The sequence below is a fragment of the Nycticebus coucang genome, chromosome 21 (assembly GCF_027406575.1).
Source record: "Nycticebus coucang isolate mNycCou1 chromosome 21, mNycCou1.pri, whole genome shotgun sequence".
In the NCBI taxonomy this organism is placed as follows: Eukaryota; Metazoa; Chordata; class Mammalia; order Primates; family Lorisidae; genus Nycticebus; species Nycticebus coucang.
The window spans coordinates 41169693-41189123 of record NC_069800.1 but is presented as its reverse complement, the minus strand read 5'-3'; the positions used below and the strand labels follow the sequence as shown (position 1 = coordinate 41189123).

The window sequence follows — 19431 nt, the reverse complement described above, 5'->3', positions numbered from 1 at the left end:
CGCCCTGGGTAGAGTGCTATGGCGTCACAGCTCAAAGCAACCTCAAACTCTTGGGCTTAAGTGATTCCCTTGCCTCAGCCTCCCAAGTAGCTGGGACTACAGGCATCCCCTACAACGCCCACCTATTTTTTTTGTTGCAATTGTCATTGTTGTTTAACTGGCCTGGGCTGGGTTTGAACCCTCCAGCCTCGGTGTATGTGGCCAGTGGCGTAACCACCGTGCTACGGGCACCGAGCCAGTATTCCTTTCTTCAGAGTTGAAAGTTGAATAAACAGAGGAACATGAGGTACCTACCATAGGCTGAGGTTGACTGTTCCTCACAGATGAAGTTTCCCAACTGGAAATCCATAGCCTTGCACTTGGCACTCTCTTGCTTGTATCTAGCATTGTAATTCCACCTCTTCTGTTTGAGTGGAAACGCATCTGAGTGACATAAGGGAGGCCTTATTTGCTGTACTTTTTAAAGTATACTGAGTGGGGACTCACAAAATTCTAAAGATGCGATGTCAAGCAAAATCCTTGAGTTACACTCAGTCCCATGGTCAGAAAGGCATGAAGGGCTGTAAATTGCTCATGTGGGCTCATTACGATATCCTGCCCTTAGTTAATTCTCACTTTTCCCCTCAAGTGTGTATAGTTGAAGTTGCATAATTTATATATATCTATGATATGACTTGTAAATAATTTGCAGACTTTGGTACTTCAACTATTAGTACCAAGTGACAGGGACTCACTTCTCAACTGGCCATAACATCAATGGTTAAAACAGATACATACCCACTGCCATTTCTTGTATACCTATTGTGCGACAGGCATTACATAGGCATTTTTAGGTATGATCTTATTTATACCTCAGGATAATCGCATAGTGACTTATCTGAGGCTCTAAGGAGCCTTGAGAGTGATCTGGCTCACTTTGTACCAGGTAGGACTCAGACCAAAGTCCAAGCCCTTTCTGCATCCACAGGGCCAGGTTTATGAGGAAAGGGCCTGGTTTCTGTCTGCTCAACTCTAGGATTAGTAATTCTGGAACTGTATGTAACCCAGGAGCTCTAAATGCAAGGCTGCCACTGGAGAGGAATGCCCATAGTCCCAGCTCAGTTCCTCTCCCTTGGTATAGCCATTGGGATGATGATTGTCAGTAGAAAAGAGAGGGAGGCTGCTGTTCATCTGAGCTAGAGAGGTTAGCAGCAGCCAGCTGCTCCCTTTGAGAGGCCCCTCTGTGTATAAGTCGCTCCCTTCCTGTCTCCTCCCAGACACAGGAAATTCTTTTCAAAATGTTCCCTCCTGTGAGATCCCATGCAATCTTCCATCTCCAGTCCTCTAGAACTTCTGGCTTCTCTTATATCGCCGTTGTCCTTTGCTCTTTGGAGGTGTCTTGTCAATTCCCAGAACATTTTCTTTCTTTTAACAAAAAAAAAACTGTCCTTTCACATCTGGTCTCAGACTTACCACTGATCTCAGGTTTGCTAATCTGTCCCATGTGTGACACAGAGCAGGTACCTACAATTAAAAATGATGTGTCTCTTGTTCCCCCTGCCCACTCCTGATGTCTGGGCTACCCCCTCAAAGCTTCAGGGAAAAAAGGAATGGGTGGTAGGTTTGGCTCTGGTTGGATTTTTTTCCCAGGAAAGAGAGATGGGAAGATAAGGCCTGGGCAGGGGAGTTTTGTAGAGCAGCAGGCTGAGCTTTGGAAGGAGGAGACCTGGATCTCACTGTGTTACTCTGCAGGGACAGAAAATACATGCCTCATGTGGTTGTCTTGAGGTTCAAGTGCTGTGTGAAGAGCTTTAAGGACTGTCAGACATTAGGGGGTGGGAGGGAGGTATTTTGAGGGCAGGGAATTTATAATACTTAGAAAATGAGAAGGGGCGGTGCCTGTGGCTCAAGGAGTAGGGCACTGGTCCCATATGCTGGAGGTGGCGGGTTCAAACCCAGCCCCGGCCAAAAAACCACAAAAAAAAAAAAAAAAAAAAAGAAAATGAGAAAATACTGTAGAGAAATTATAGGCTCTTAGAACTAGGGAGGACCTCAGAGATGTGTAGAGCAGAACCCAGCAAATGGAGGCCCAGAGAGGCTATGACTGAACTGAAGTCACTCTTTAGGCCCGGATGTCCTGATCAGTCTCTTTCCTGCATGCCAACCTCTGTGGGACAGGCTGCATTTGGAGGGCCCAGTTAGGCTAGAGGTGCTGGGATCCCTTTTCAATCCAGAAGTAATGAGCTTACAGGACTTGGAGGTGTCATGGCCTACAACCTAGGATGGATCATGGGGCCTGTTTTTGACAGTAACAATTACAGGAGGCGGCAGGCAGGGGTTTCAGGAAACCCTAGGAATCCAGCTTCTCATTCCTGAGACCTACTCGAGACTACGCAGGAGACAAAGCAAACTAGGAAACCTATTTGAGGTGGTGGAGGCAGCTGGAGGCGCTCATGTGGTCCAGGCTTTGTCATTCAGCTTCAATTAATTCCTTATGGCTCATTTCTCCAAATTGGCTCAAGGAGAGGCACCTGGCTCAAGTTGATCCAGATTCAATCCCAGGACTTAAGGACTTTTTCTAGAAATATGTTGTGTTGCAAGAGTGATTTCAGGAACTTACTGTCTAGCTTACCTGGACCCAGTAGGATCTGTGCTTAGATTCCCCCAGGACTAGAGGAGGATTCTAAAGGTCCCCAAGTGCTGGGCAGTGAGGTTTTCCTGACAACTTCCATAATTCTTGGTACCTAAATTCTCACTGCCTTGAACCCTAACAGTGATCATCCCCACTCACAGTTGCTGTCATACTTGCCCTGTTAAAGAGAGAGAATCAGGTAGGTGCTCCCCTGAAACGTACTCTCCACTGAAACGTACTCTCCACTGTGTGTCCAACAGAATGCTCTGCCTCAGCATGTGTCTCCATGAAGACCTGTGTCTGCTCTTCCATCCAACTGATAGCTTATATGTCTCCCCCTGGAGCCTGGTCATTAACCCAGTGGTTCTCAGAGCTGCTTCAGAAGTACTTGGAGGGCTTACTAAAGAATAGATTGCTGGGCTCCACCACCTAGACCCAATTCTGTAGGTCTGGGTTGGGGTGGGGCCTTAACATGTGCATTTTAACACGTTCTCAAGTGTTGCCAGAGCTTGGTCCAGACTAAATGTAGACTTTGTTTCTGTGCCTATTACATAGTAGGTGAGAGGTGGCAACTATAAAGGAGACCTACCTGTCCTCAAAATGGAGAAAAGGGGCTGTCAGGCGTGGAGGAATGTGAACCTAGAGCTACTGTGCTGCCCCCATGAAGGGAAGCTTGCCTGAGGATGAAACCAACCAACACAGTTGAGATATGACACATTCCAGAGGTTATTTGAGCACCCGAATCTAGACATGTTTTTTTTTTTTTTTGTAGAGACAGAGTCTCACTGTACCGCCCTTGGGTAGAGTGCCGTGGCGTCACACGGCTCACAGCAACCTCTAACTCTTGGCCTTACGCAATTCTCCTGCCTCAGCCTCCCGAGCAGCTGGGACTACAGGCGCCCGCCACAACGCCCGGCTATTTTTTTGTTGCAGTTTTGGCCGGGGCTGGGTTTGAACCCGCCACCCTCGGCATATGGGGCCGGCGCCCTACTCACTGAGCCACAGGCGCCGCCCTCTAGACATGTTTTATACCAGCCAGATATACCCTCTGGACTTTTTAGTGACATAAGCCAATAAAAAACTCTCTTTTGGGTGGTGCCCATAGCTCAGTGGTTAGGTCGTCGGCCACATACACTGAGACTGGCGGGTTTGGACCTGACCTGGGCCGGCTAAAACAATAACTGCAACAATAATAAAAATAGCCGGGCATTGTGGCAGGGGCCTGAGGTCCCAGGATACTTGGGAGGCTAAGGCAAGAGAATCGCTTGAGCCTAGGAGTTTGAGGTTGCTGTGAGCTGTGACACTACGGAACTCTACCCAGGATGACAGCTTGAGACTCTATCTCAAAAAAAAAAAAAAGTTCTTTCTCTCTTTTTTTTTTTGAGATAGAACCTCAAGCTGTTGCCCTGGGTAGAGTGCTTTAGCATCACAGCTCACAGCAACCTCAAACTCCGGGGCTCAAGCGATTCTCCTGCCTCCGCCTGCCAAGTAGCTGGGACTATAGGTGCCCCGCCACAATGCCCAGCTTTTTTTTGGTTGCAGCCATCATTGTTTGGCGGGCCAGGGCAGGATTCGAACCCGCCAGCTCAGGTGTATGTGGCTGGCACCTTGGCTGCTTGAGCCACAGGTGCTGAGCCTTTTTTTTTTTTAACCTAAACCCGTTTGAGTTGGTTTGCTGACAGTTTTAAGAGTCCTGCTGTAGTGGAGAAGAAATTGAGGGCACCAGGTTGTGGAAAAACAATAGAGAAAAGAAAATGGAAAGACTTTGAATACAGGGCAGAGTCTTGGGCTAATCTAATTGCTTCATAGTTCAGACGGGGAAGAGACTTTGCCCAAAGCTAAACAGATAGGGGCAGGACTTCCTGCCTCTTTATCCATGCCCTTCCCAGTGCCTCTCACAGCCTCTTAAACTAGTACTAACCCAAGAAAAGAAGTAAAAGAAGTAGTCCTTTTTCTCCAGCAGCTCCACTAGTGAGGCCATGCCTAACAGGTGGTATTGATGAAGTCTTATAGAGTGAGCTGGGTAGTTCTCTGCTGGGCGTACCTTTTGAGCCAAGTCTCCTGCAAAGTATTGGCTGTTAAGGAGACAGAACGGCCTATGCCAGCTTTCTCGCTCTTTTTTTTTTTTTTGAGACAGTCTCAGTATGTTGCCCTTGGTAGAGTGCTGTGGCATCACAGCTCACAGCAACCTCAAACTCTTGGGCTTAAACAATTCTCTTGCCTCAGCCTCCCAAGTAGCTGGTATATGCGCCCACCACAATGCCCAGCCATATTTTTGTTGCAGTTGTCATTGTTGTTTAGCTGGCCCAGGCTGGGTTCGAACCTGCCAGCCTCAGTGTATGTGGCTGGTGCCATAACCACTGTGCTACAGTCACCAAGCCTCTTTTTATCTTTATCTCTTTTACAGTGGCATAATCATAGCTCACTATAACCTCGAATTCCTGGGCTTAAGGGATCCTCCTATTTCAGCCTCCCAAAGTGCTGGAATTTCAGGCATGAGCCACCACACCCAGCCTATGCCTGACTTTCAATGACATTAATAGTTAAGAGCCTAGGCTTTCGAATGAGGTGGGCTGGATCTGAATCTGCACTCAGAGGTCTAAGGTCTAAGCACATTACTTAGCTTCTGAGCCCCAGTTCCCTTATTTATAATAATACCTACCTGAAGAAGTAAATTAGGTAGTCTTGGCTCAATGCCTGTAGCTCAGTGGCTAGGGCGCCAGCCACATACACTGGAGCTGGTGGGTTTGAATCCAGCCCAGGCCTGCCAAATAACAATAAGAACCAGAACCAAAAAATAGCCGGGTGTTGTGGCGGGTGCCTGTAGTCCCAACTACTTGGGAGGCTGAGGCAAGAGAATTGCTTAAACCCAAGAGTTGGAGGTTGCTGTGAGCTGTGATGTCACAGCACTCTATCCAGGGTGACATAGTGAGACTCTGTCTCAAAAAACAAACAAAAACAAAAATTAGGTAGTCTTGGTATCATGCCTATCATGAAGTAGAATAACAGATCTCAGGCAGTGAGCAGCAGCCCTGGACACCCTAGCAAAAAGCAGGCAGGATGCAATCTCAGAGCCAACCAGGGAAGGGGAGGCATCTTAGGATGCCCCAGAGCAGGGGTCCTTAAACTGCGGCCTGCGGGCCACATGAGGCGGTGTGATTGTATTTGTTCCCATTTTGTTTTTTTACTTCAAAATAAGATAATATGCAGTGTGCATAGAAATTTGTTCAAAGTTTTTTTGTTTTTTTTTAACTATAGTCCGGCCCTCCAATGGTCTGAGGGACAGTGAACTGGCCCCCTGTTAAAAACTTTGAGGACGCCTGCCCAGAGGGTTCAGCAAGGGCAGGGGCTCCATGATTCTGTTTGGGTAAAATTACTGAAGATTACTTGGGGTGCTCTAGAACAGCTGGGCCTTCCCAGAGGACTCTGCTGGAGGCAAATCACCTAATTCTTAGATTAGGAGAATTAAAAATTGGGAGACCATTGCTGCCTTGTAGTTCCAACAAGGTAGCCCTTGGCCCATTAGTGAATTTAGCACCTCCTCCCCACCTCATTAAGCCCCTCTCTTTACTTGCCGGCTCCTGGAGGGGACATCTCCCTCCCTTAACCCCCAGACCCCTTCACAATTTCTGCTTTTCTCTTGTAACATCTGACATGCATACATTATGCAGAATTCCAGATTTTGATAGATACTAGGATAAATAATGAGAAAATGTGAAAAAAAAAAAAAAAGCAGGGCTTTTTCTTAGTGCTTATTAACCCAAAGATAAAAGGCTCTACTTTTTTGATTTGGAGGAGGACTCAGCTCATACAGTGGCTTATAAATGTGATGTCACTAACTTAGGTGACTTGAGATGGTTGTTTTTTTGTCATCGTTATCACTATAAGTTTTCTAGTAGTTTTGTTTTTACTATTGCTTTGGTAGTCTATGTAGCCATTGAGTCCAGGAATTTTTTTTTTTTTGCAGTTTTTTTTGGCCGGGGCTGGGTTTGAACTCACCACCTCCGGCATATGGGGCTGACACCCTACTCCTTTGAGCCGTGTCCAGGAATTTTTTTTTTTTTTTCTTTTTGCCAGAGTCTCATTTTGTCCCCCTTGGTAGAGTGCCACAGCATGTTTAGCTCACAGTAACCTCAAATTCTTGGGCTAAATTGATCCTCTTGCCTCAGCCTCCCAAGTACCTGAGACTACAGGTGCCCACTGTAACACCTGGCTATTTTTTCAGAGACAGGGATCTCGCTCTGGCTCAGGCTGGTCTTGAACCTGTGAGCTCAGCAATCCACCTGTCTCGGTCTTCCAGAGTACTAGGATTACTGGTGGGAGCCTAGTCCAAGAATTCTAAAGGAGCTCTAGAAGATTTGAAAATTTTTAGGACTCAAATCAATGAAACTATTTGCTGGCCTCCCCAGGCAACAAGAAGGCATAAAAATTGTCATCATCATTACCACCATTAGACTCTGCAACTCCCATATCCAGCTGAGAGAGCTGGTAATTAGCTATTGTTTCTCTGCAAGCCATCAGTAGGAAGCTCTTGTCTGGAGTAAACATAAAGGTATCTGGCAGTTTTAAAGGATTTTACCAATAAAACAAAGGACATTCCTTCCCCTAAGTCCTGACTACAACCTCCCCCACTATTCCAACACATACACCCTGTAATCCTTGGTAAATGGAAGAAGAAAGTAATAAGTCTACACTAATCTGAAATTTACTACAGATGGTTTGGCTATTTCAGTTCAAATTCTTTGCCTATCCTGTCCCTTTCACATATGGCAATTGGCTCTTGGAGTTAAGTTCCTTTATAAAGGTCTTATTGTATGATTGGGAGGTATTTCTCAATAGTAGGTGATGATGCTAGAACTATTGTTCAAACTGAAGGAGGAATCTAGAATAAAGATTGCAAATTAGGGGCAGTGTCTGTGGCTCAGCGGGTAGGGCGCCGGTCCCATATGCCGGAGGTGGCGGGTTCAAACCCAGCCCCGGCCAAATTAAAAAAAAAAAAAAAAAAAAAAAAGATTGCAAATTAGTTTGGTGGGTGGGCCATACATAATCCAGGAAGGAGTCTGAGGCCCTCAGGGGTAGTGGTTTTTGAAGTATATCCCTTCTTTGGAACCATAACCTTCAATATCTTACTTTTGAAAACATTGAAGCCTTTTAAAACATGTAATAAAACATGCATGTTTAAATATGCTATGCAACACATTTTAACATATTAGAAACCACCTGGACCAGATTCTAAAATAAAACTCCTGCTGTTTCTAATTGTTAGAAGACTGTTCTGAGGTGATAGGGTGAGCTGTTAAAACTTTTTTTTTTTTTGCAATAACTTCTCTGTAAATTAGACCTTTCTCAGTACTGTGCAACAAAAACAAAAGAGAAAAACAACAACAAAAAAAACCCTGGTTGCTAAGGCTGGTACTAGAGGGCAAGTGTTAATCTCTTAATCCCTGATTTCCTATTTCTGTGTGGGTCATTATATTACACTAATTAAAACTGCTTTAATGTATATCACATAATGAGGTTTCCCCCTTAAAATTTCAAGAAAGGATACTTCTCTTTAAAATGAAAAAAATTAGAAAACTATTGCTTCGGATTTCCAGGGTTGGGAACATAGAGTACATCCAGAGTCTAGTTGTGGTGGCCAGTTGTATTTTGCCTCCTAGCAAATATATCCATAATTTTCTCTTGGAGAATTAGCCTTCCCACATTACAAATGGACTTTGTGGGACTGTCAATCTAGGTAGACTTCCCACCCTTCCTCCACCCCTTTCCTAGGTACCACATCTCCGCGCTCAGACTCTTTCCTGAAAATTTGAATTCTGAATAGTCTGATCTGAAGAGGTTGCAGCTGACTTGTCCCTGTGGCCTTTCCCTGAAGACACTGTCCATTGGTTTCTGTCACCTGGTCCTCTAGTACCCTTCAGGGTCTTGTCTTTTCTGAGGCTTGTGTAGAATTTCCTTTTGAGTTTCCAAACCTCTCCAGTGAACCAACCTCCACCTTCTTTTGTTTTTATGCTTAGGCTAGCCAGAACTGTGCATCCAAAATACTCTGATTTCCTTCTCACTTTGTAAATGGGGAAATGGTGGTAGCATCAAAAGTTACTTGTTCAAGGCCACATTGTGAGAACTTTGGGCACAAGTTTAAGGCTATGCCCTACAAGAGGAAATGATCCTGAGTCAATAGGCACAAAGATAGAACAAATCTTTCTAGGACAAAGTTCACCGTGTGTGTGCACACATGTGCACACGTCTGTAGAGGGGGGAGAGAAATTGAGACAGAGACGGAAGGAATAATGGTGTTGGAGGGGGTCCCAGGTCTTCATAACAAGGGAATCATAACTCGTTATGATAACAAATGTGAGGGCGGCGCCTGTGGCTCAGTGAGTAGGGCTCCGGCCCCATATACCGAGGGTGGTAGGTTCAAACCCAGCCCCGGCCGAACTGCAACAACAACAACAACAAAAATAGCCGGGTGTTGTGGTGGGCGCCTGGAGTCCCTGCTGCTGGGGAGGCTGAGGCAAGAGAATCACATAAGCCCAAGAGCTGGAGGTTGCTGAGGCAGTAAAGTGAGACTCTGTCTCTATAAAAACAAACAAACAAACAAATGTGAGTTTTAGTTCTGGTTGTTAGACCAGGTAGAGTTTTGCAGAGGCCCAGAACCATGGTCTCAGTACCCTAATGCTTGAAGCGGAATTCTGAAAAGGTGGAGGAAATCTCAGGATTCCAATCTGAAGGGGAACTTGGGATCTGAATAAACAGAAGAACTTAAGAGTTTGTGGGAATAGCCCATATATGCTAACACTGATTCTAGGCTCTAATAAGACCCAGTGAACCATAAGCTCTGGAAGGAGAGGCTTCATGTTGGACTTCTTCACCACTGTATTCATAGCATCTGGCACATAAGCAGGTGCCCAATACATGTTTGCTAAATGAATGAATGAATGGTCTTCTATGTGGTTGTTTGGACCCAACAGTCAAGTGGCTTTGTTACTAAGGGTTACTAGTGGACTAGGTCTTATGTTTTGCTTCACTAGCCTTGCCCATTACTGGGGGCCAAATGGTGTCTGGTTGGTGAACAGTGTGTGGAAAACACAAGAGCAATGGCTGCAATCTGTTCCCAATATTTTCCTTATTGATGAAATTTATTCAGCAGCAGCTGTGATACAAGGAACTTAAAAGTTCTTGCCCTATGGGCTTGGAGCCTAAATGACAGAAAGCAAAACAAGCAACTAGCAGCCTTTCTCTCTCTCTTTCTCTGTGTGTGTGTTTCTCATTGTTAAGACACAGAGAAGCAACACTACCTTGGATTTACAACAGGGACAAAAATGATTATTTCCTATTTTATAAACAAGTAAATGGAAGCCTAGAAAGATACAAAGACTTCTCCAATGTGCAGAATTGTGTTGACAGCCTAGCCTGGAGTGCCCAGCTTCTCTTGTGCTCTGTTCAGGTGGTGGCCACTCAACATAATCCAGTGTCCTGCAGCTTAGAGGTATTTACCTCATTGTTTTTGTCTTATCTGTGTCCTTACAGGCACATCCTAGTCTCAGTTGGGAAAAGGTCCTTGGAAATGAGGGAGTTTCTTTTTTTTTTCTTTTTGGGGACAGAGCCTCAAGCTGTCACCCTGGGTAGAGTGCTGTGGCATCACAGCTCACAGCAATCTCCAACTCTTGGGCTCAAGTGATTCTCCTGCCTCCACCTCCCAAGTAGATGGGACTATAGGTGCCTGCCACAACACCCAGATATTTTTTGGTTGCAGCTGTCAGTGTTGTTTGGCGGGCCCAGGCTGGATTTGAACCTGCCAGCTCAAGTGCATGTGGCTGGTGCCTTAGCTGCTTGAGCCATAGGCGCCAAGCTGAAATGAGGGAGTTTTAAGGAATTTGAAAGAGGGAAGATTTCAAGTGGGTAAGAGGACTGTCTCTACCCATGCTGGACCTTGGGCCCCTGTTGCATGACCGGAGACGCAAACGAACAGCAGCTTTGCCGTGGGTATAAACTCGCTCCTGCAATTATTAAGTCAAGAAACAGACTACATGATATGGGATGGCGTGTAGCGAAATTCTTTATTCAGGGTTTTGATTTTATACCTTTCTAGTCACCTACACACTTAATCTATTATCTGTTAGTTCCACCATTACCTCATTTTACCTATCTGAAATTAACTTGAAAGGAACTTTTGCAGTAAACATCTTCTAGACACTGACTAATCTCTGGACAGGTATCTAAATAAAGATCACAAAGAAGAAAATAGCCATAGGGGAACAGAGTTAATGGAAGAGTATCTTCAAGCATTCACTCAGTTTACTCAATATGAAGTAACGACTGTGTCTTTTCCTCAGGGCAGAGCACCTATAGACCTCTGACAATATGTTGTTAACATACGTCAATCCTCTGGCCTGTATCTCGGAGGAAGGGTGGCATGCCCTTTGATCTCAGGCTTCACGGGGTGCACAGCTTCAGAGAATGGGCATGTGGAATTTTTTTTTTTTTTTTTTGTAGAGACAGAGTTTCACTTTATTGCCCTTGGTAGAGTGCCATGGCATCACACGGCTCACAGCGACCTCCAACTCCTGGGCTTAGGCGATTCTCCTGCCTCAGCCTCCCGTAGCTGGGACTACAGGCGCCCGCCACAACGCCCGGCTATTTTTTTGTTGCCGTTTGGCTGGGGCTGGGTTTGAACCCGCCACCCTCAGCATATGGGGCTGGCACCCTACTCACTGAGCCACAGCCCTGCCCGGCATGTGGAATTTTTAACTCCAGGCAAGCCAACTCTGCGTGTGTTCCAGGGGGGCCCAGGTCCCTTAAGCCTCTGGAAAAAAAGCAAGCCATTTTAAACTCAACACTGAGTTCACTTTGTGTGCTTGATGTAGGATATGTTTATTTCTAAATATTATCCTACAGGCCCCACTGTCCTTAGCCCACCCCACCCCACCCCCAGGACAGAGATACATGGTGGTTACCAGGGCCGAGATAACTACTCATTTTTCTGTCTCATAGACTCTCTCTAGAAACATTTTTGGCATAGGGCTGTTTTGTTATCTTCTGGTGCCGCCATTGTTTGCAGTTTCCTTGCTCTTGCTTGGACTTAGTTATCCTGTGGGGAAGAGTTCCACCTGCTGAGAGGCACTGACAAATGGCATTTCTCAGCCTTTCTCCCCATTGGCAAGAATGCTCCCAGCCACGCACAGTATAATAGATGATGTCATTTGGAGCCCTTCTCCTCAAGGTGCTGAGAATTTCCATGTGACCTACCACCCCAGCTCGCCCTTTCTCACAGACCCTGCTTCCCACCTCTGCCCCTCACTCTCTGAAGCAGTATCCAGTTGCTCCCTTTCCCTGGGTCCTTCCAAAGATACAAAGGTGCGCCTTGGTTGGTTTCTCACAGATCTCATGAAAGTCTCTAAGGATGGAACTTCTGGGAATAGCTTGGGACATTTTTGGCAACAGGTTCCTGATAATTTAGTACAATGATTGCTGCTACTCACAAAAGCCCAGGCCCACTGTCTCCTAACTAGTTGACAGAGCTGGGGTGGGGAGTGAGGAAGGATCCCGGAATCCTTGCTTCCAACTTAAGAGCCCAAACTGTAGGTCGGTGTTCATTTAGCCTGGGCTGGGAGAAACTCCTCTCAGGTTCCAGCACCTCTGTGAACTCCTGAGAACCAGGGATGAGTGGGCCTGAGTGGCACCTCTGCTTGGAAGCCTCCTAAGGCTCCAAGATCTTCAGCTCACAGCCTTCTGGCTTGAGGGACTCACAGCAAACTGGAAGTCACAACCAGCTGCCTGTTTTATCCACAAACCCTCTGGGGACCACAGTCCAGTGAGACTGTGTACAGAGCTGTGACATTTCCTGTCTTTTTTCTGGGACGAGCAGAGCTCCTGGAGGAAAGGGTGGAAGCTAAGTGACAGTTCTTTTTTTTTTTTTTTCTTTAATGGCTCCCTTCCACCTGGCTGATCTGAGTCTCTGGTTTGGGAGGCGGTCTCGGTGTCCCCAGGTTTAAAGGCAGGGGGCAGCAGCGTCCCCGATGCCTAGATCCAGAGAAGAGATCGCTGTAGGGCAGGGACAACCCAGTGTCCTCGGCCGCTGGACAGTGGCGCGCGCGCAGCCCCCACTTACCGGTGAGGGGCTCAGGACCGGTAGCTTCCAGGTCTTTCGCAGAAACAGCCACGCACCTTTCAACAGCCTACACATACTTTATTTCGAATTTAGCACAAGACAGGTCTCCTGGAAGTCCCGCCTCCTGGAAGCTTCGCCCACACCCGGTCCTGGAAAGTCACTCCGACCCCAGACCCGCGATCACCCGCCCGAGAAGTGCCCGGTGTCCCCGAAGCCCGGCGGCTGCGCGGGACAGGGCGCGCGCGATCAGCAGTAAGGGTTGAGCACGCGGCAGGTGCAAGCGCTGCGGAAAAAGCGGCAGTGGCAGTAGGCGCACCGGTCGCAGCATGCGGGCGCCGGCGGCTTGCAGCTGTAGTGGGTGGCCACGCAGGGCCCGGGCGGCCGGGGCCGGGGCTGCGCCACCTTCTTCATCGAAGCCTCTTTCTGCAGGGGAAACGCCAGGCTGACCGAGCCGGCCACTCCCGCCACACACGTCCTCACCCCTGCCTGGAATCTCGCCCGGCTGTGAAGGCCCCGGATCAGACACCCGCGCCTGACTGCCAACTGCCCGCTGGACTCGTGCCCACACAGACCCCGGCGTGTCCCTGCCTGCTCTCTCAATCAGGTCCCCTTCTCCTTCCACCTCCATCCCCATCCAGACTTACCTGGCTATGGCCTGGACCTCTTCTCTCCCTAGGGGGTCTACTCAGCTCCAGTTTTTTTTTTTGAGGCAGAGCCTCAAGCTGTCACCCTGGGTAGAGTGCAGTGGCATCACAGCTCACAGCTTAAGCCCACCGCTGGGCTTAAGCGATTCTCCTGCCTCAGCCTCCCAAGTAGTTGGGACCACAGGCGCCCGCCACAACGCCTGGAATAGTTTTGGGTTTTTTTGGTTGCAGCCATCGTTGTTTGGTGGGCCCCGGCTGGATTCGAACTGCCAGCTCAGGTGTATGTGGCCGGTGCCTTAGCTGCTTGAGCCACAGGCGCCGAGCCTCAACTCCAGTTTTTGACAACTATCGTGTTTTAAGCCTTCCAATCTATCTGCAGTCTCTGTCAGTTCTGCCTTCACTATAGCCCCAGATCCCACCCACTACTCCATTTCCACCGCGCTACCCCGAGCCAAACCACCATCTTTTCCTCTCTGTCGCTCTAGCCTACTTCATGTAAGCAGCCCACTCAGTTCACCAAAGGGACCTCTACGAAGACCTATGATCGCATCCCACACCAGCCTAAATACTCCCAGTGGTTTCTCTTTGCACTTAGTGTGAAACATAAACTTTCTTTAGGCCCACCTCCCAGCCTACCTTTACCATGCTGGTGCCACTGGCCTTCCTTCTGAGTACCAAAAACTGCAAAGGAGTTCCTGCTGCAGGACCTTTGAGCTTGCTGCTCTCTCTTCTGGGGACATTTTTTGCTAGCTGTCCCATACAGGTAGCCCCTAGCCAAATGTGGCTACTGAGTACTTGAAACGTTCATAGTGTGACCGAGGAACTGAATTTTCAAATTTTATTTAATTTTAATTAATTTAGACTTAAAAATTAAAACTGAAGCAGTATTAAATCCCTTTTTTCAGGCGGAGTGCGGTGGCTTACGCCAGTAATCCTAGCACTTTGGGAGGTTGAGGTGTGTGGATTGGCTGAGCTCACAGTTTCCAGACCAGCCTGACCAAGAGCTAGACCTCTGTCTCTAAAAATAGCTAAGTGTTGTGGCCTGCCCCTGTTAGTCCTAGCTACTCAGGAAGCTGAGGCAAGAGAATCGCTTAAGCCCAATGAGTTTGAGGTTGCTGTGATGCCACAGCACCCTACCCAGGGCAATAGCTTGAGACTTTGTCTCACAAAACCCCCAAATCTTTAAACATTAATTACATATTGAAATGTTAATATTTTGGATATAAAATATGTAGTACTAAAGAATATTAAAATTAATTGCACCTATTTCTTTCTACTTTAAAAAACTTTGGCTGTAGAAAATATGAAGTGACATAGGTGGCTCATGTTGTGTATCTATTGGACATTGCTGCTCCAGGGTACTGAGGTTTTCGGGCTTCCTCAGAGAGGCCTTCCCTGACCCTCCTCTTCACTCTCTCTCATTACCATGCTTTATTTCTTCACAGCCTTTATCAGCTGAATTTATTTATTGATTTGCTTGCTGTTTGCCTGTTTCTCCCACAAGAATGTAAACTGCATGACAGCAAGGATACATCTTTCTTATTCACTGCTGTAGTCCCAGTGTCTAGAAGGTAAAGGTATCTGTCAATTACATATTCTTATCCGTCAATAATCTGATCTGCTTGAAATGGCTGCTGCAGACCTCAGTCTGCAGTATATATTGAGAAATTTAAGTTTTTCTCATTATGTCATGACTTTTTCTCTGCTTCTTGGGAGTACTTCCTGTGTCACTAGTGGCACTTCATATGGGGTCCCATGGTGTTTTATAAAAAGATCACTTTTTATTGCAATATGCAGTAAAGATGAACTGCTCATTTGGAGACGATTAGTGTCATATGGTGTTTTATGTCTTTACTGGCAACACTTGGGCTCACTGCAATGGCAACAGGAGGTGTTGAATCTGAAATGATTACAGAAGTATAATATATACTATAGTAAATTTTACACAGTTATTAAATATTGCATCTTTATGTTTATTTACATTCGACTGTGAATGGAGCCTTGTATAGTTTATAATTGTGTGTGTAAGTTTTGATAAATTTTAAGCATTTATAATAGATTTGCATATGTTTTATGGTAGAAAATGATAAAGTAGACTAGTATCTAGATATATTTTATACAATCATAATGTACCTAACTTTTTCTTAAGTTTTTCAATACTTCTAAGCTACAAGTTTCATCTATTAGTTTTATCAAGTTGTCACACAAATAACAAAAAGTGTTCCAATATATTTATCAGAAAAAGCATCCACATACAAGTGGACTTGCATAGTTTAAATCTGTGTTGTTCACCGGTTAACTGTTTTTTATTTTAAGTTTTAATTTTAATTTTATTTAAAAGTTTTATTATTTTTTTTAGACCGAGTCTCATTATGTCACCCTCGGTAGAGTGCTGTAGCATCACAACTCAAAGCAACATCCAGCTCTTGGGCTTAAGCGATTCTCTTGCCTCAGCCTCCAAAGTAGCTGGGACTATAGGCTCAGGCCACAACACCCATCTATTTTTGGGTTGCAGTTGTCATTGTTGTTTAGCAGGCCCGGGCCAGGCTTGAACCTGCCAGTCTTGGTGTATCTGGCCGGTGCCCAACTCACTGAACTACGGGCGCCAAGTCTATTTTTAAATTTTTATTCATTTATTTTTAGAGATAGGCTCTTGCTCTGTCACCTAAGCTAGAGTGTGGTGGCATATCATAGCTCACTGCAACCTCAAACTCCTGAGCTCAAGTGGAGCTTGAGCCTTCTGTCTTAGCCTTCCAAGTACCTGGAATTATAGGTGGGAGCTATGCCTGGCTAATTTTTTCTTTCCTTTTTTGTAAAGATTGGGTCTTGCTATGTTGCTCAGGCTGGTCGCAAACTCCTGGCCGCTAGATATCCTTCCTCCTTGGCTGCCCAGAGTGCTAGGATTACAGCCATGAGCTACCACACCTGGCTTTACATCTTAATTTTAAATAAATATATTAAATAAGTAGGTGAAACTCAGATGGGGCAGACATTTTAAATGTGGTTCTAAAATGACTGGGGTTTGGGAAACACTATATTTATCCAAAAGAATGAGTGAAATTTCAGGCAGGGGGCTAGTTAGTATAGAAAGCTGTTTTTCAGCGGATAAGCTATTTTGCTGCCTGGGTTTCTGTGGGGGTCTGGCTTTCAAATTCTTTTGTTACTGTGGGCCTGGAGAATCTTTCATTACATTTCCAGCCAGAGCTTGAGGAGTCCTCTTTTTTTTTTTTTTTTTTTTTTTTGGTAGAGACAGAGTCTCACTTTATGGCCCTCTGTAGAGTGCTGTGGCCTCACACAGCTCACAGCAACCTCCAACTCCTGGGCTTAAGCGATTCTCTTGCTTCAGCCTCCCGAGTAGTTGGGACTACAGGCGCCCGCCACAACGCCCGGCTATTTTTTGTTTGCAGTTTGGCCGGGGCCGGGTTTGAACCCGCCACCCTCGGTATATGGGGCCGGCGCCCTACCGACTGAGCCACAGGCGCCGCCTGAGGAGTCCTCTTTTAAGTTCAGTGTCACCCCCACAATGAGAACTCCCAGGCCTACCTTAGAAGGTCTCTTCTTTTCTGCTTCTTTTCTGTTGATCTTTTTGGATTTCTTGTTCAGAGCTTCAAAGAGAGACAAAAAGAACAAAGCCAGATGTTTCTGGGGACTCTGAGTTGCAGCAAAGTGAGAGGACTAGAGGGGGCTCCGAGAAGGAGAGAGAAAGAGGGGTTGGCTGGATGAGTTACACTGTGGGACTCAGGCCAGCAAGTTTTTGTGAGCTTAGCTGCTGACCTGGAGCAAGGCACTGAGGGCAGACATCCTCTGAGGGAAGGCAAATGGGGAAATCCAAAGAGGCACTAGTCTTGTAATATTCATGAGGGGCCTGGCCTCTCAGAACCACCCCAGGTTCCCCTTCTTTAGTCTCTATTCTGGCAGGTACAAGAACATTTTGATACCCAGAAAACAGACTCAGTATTGGGTACATGAATAGACCTGTACTTCCTATATTTTTGTTTTTCCATTTCTCAGAACTTTGGAGCAAAGCAAACCTGATTTGCATCTTCACTGCAGACAAAACAGCTGTGTGGCCTTATGTAATCTACTTAACCTCCTTGAGACTCAGTTTTCTCATTTGCAAAAAGAGTTCTGTTATAACTACCTTACAGTCTTTTCTTGAGGATAGATATGTTTATAAAGTGAAGAGTCTGGCACATTGAAGGTGATCAATGACTGTTGATGCCCCCTTTCCCTGCCCTTCCTTCTCTGCTATGTTTAGAATATCTTGTTTTCTAGTGAAAGGCAAGGCAGTAAGTGTTATAAAGCTTTTTTGTTTATTTTGTTTTGAGATAGTCTTGTTCTGTCACCCAGGTAGAATGTAGTGGCATCATCATAGCTCATCGTGACCTTAGACTGCTGGGCTCAAGCAGTCTTCCTGCCTCAGTGTCCCAGGTAGCTGAGACTACAGGCGTGTGTCACCATATCCAGCTAGTTTTTCTATTTTTAGCAGGGACCAGGTCTCACTCCTCAGGCTGGCCTTGAACTCCTGCGCTCAAGCAATCCACCTGCCTGCCTCAGCCTCCCAGAGTGCTAGGATTACAGGTATGAGCCCTTATGCCAATCTAGAATATTAGTTTTGAGCTTAGGTTCTAGAGTTAAGAGCTGAATTTGAATTCTGGCTTTGCCAATTAAGAACCATGTTGTCGGGCAGCGCCTGTGGCTCAAGGAGTAGGGTGCCAGCCCCACATGCCGAGGGTAGTGGGTTCCAGCCCAGCCCCAGCTAAAAACTGCAACCAAAAAAAAAAAATAGAACCATATTGTCTTATTTTAGTTACTTAACTTTGCTAAGCCTCAGTTTCTTCAACTGTGAAATATGAAAAAAAAAAAAACAGTACTCACCTCACCTCACACTGCCTACCACATGGTGTGGGTGTTATTATTAGGTGAAACCAAACTAGAAGATCTCCTGGCACTGGAGATCATATTTTTCCCTGAACAATCATTCTTAACCTTGGCCTGCCAGAACTGGTTCATCTCAGCCTTGCTTACATTCTGTAGCACTTCCTGAAGTTTGTTGTTGATAGGAGTGCTGTGATTCATTAAGTGTCAGAAAAGCTAAGTTAAACCAAGTTCACCAAGTGTCTCAACGTTAGGCTTTTCAGAGCCTCTAACTTGCTAAGTTGCATATTAGATTAGTGGCATGCGGGGCCTTTCCAGACCAAATGACTCACAGGACAATTTATTACCCCAGGATTAATTCAGGAAGTAAGCAAGAAAAAGTAGTGACCATAGCAGTAGATACTGGTAGCACCCTGGAGAGCAGGCTTGACATCCTGCAGCCCCCTCTCATGGGTCAGAGCCCAGAAGCTGAGCCCCAGGCCAGGCTACTTACCCACTATAGAGACAGAAGGGAAATCCAGCAGGTTCACGGAGGAGTTGTTCCTCAGGCTCCTGTCATCTTTGGGCTTTTCCTCAGGTGGTAGGTGGCTGTAGGCAGTGAAGAAGCACATGAAGACTAGCAGGGTTGCCAGGAGCAGGCGGGTGACATCCATTTCAGGAAGCCTGAGTGGGAGAGAGACGGTGGTCAGGTGGTTGCACCAGGGGTAGTAGCAAGAGGATGTGCTGTGCTGCTTTCTTTGTGTTCCTTTGGGCTGGTGTTCTGACTCCACTCTGCAATTGTCCCAGTGGAGTCAAAGGACCAGCAAGGCTTAGGATGAGAAAAGGGAACTAATGAGGGAATAAGAGAGAAAAGGAGATGGGGAGAAGAGAGAAAGACAAGGAAGAGAGGGAGATTGAAGCAAAGACAAAAAGAATGTATTGTATTCCTCTCTGCTGTCCAGAGGGTGGGTTCTGGCTTTTGTAAAGCCTGTGGTCCTAGGAGACCCTAGGCCTGGGCAGAGTTGTTGAAAGGCCTCTAGGATGTCTCATAGTGGCAGAGGTTTTATGAAGGTGCAAAGAATAAGGCTATTAAGTTAAGACTCAGTGAGAAAGTTGTAGGGAAAAAATGGCTCCTTTGGACAAGTATATATGTTGGCACTCATATGCTCGATTCCCCACCAGAGGGAATGAATGCAGGTGTGATATGT

At 46.2% G+C, this 19431-nt stretch overlaps 1 protein-coding gene across 1 annotated transcript; it reads right to left on the bottom strand.

The window, feature by feature from the left end:
- Positions 1-12858: 12858 nt before the first annotated feature.
- Positions 12859-19057, bottom strand: ASIP (agouti signaling protein). The gene is made up of 3 exons (XM_053574393.1): positions 18738-19057; positions 16910-16971; positions 12859-13145 (listed from the first exon to the last, which is right to left on the bottom strand). Exons 1-3 carry the CDS (start codon positions 18895-18897, stop codon positions 12969-12971), a joined length of 399 nt encoding a protein of 132 aa, XP_053430368.1. The 5' UTR covers positions 18898-19057; the 3' UTR covers positions 12859-12968.
- Between the last annotated feature and the right edge of the window lie 374 nt (positions 19058-19431).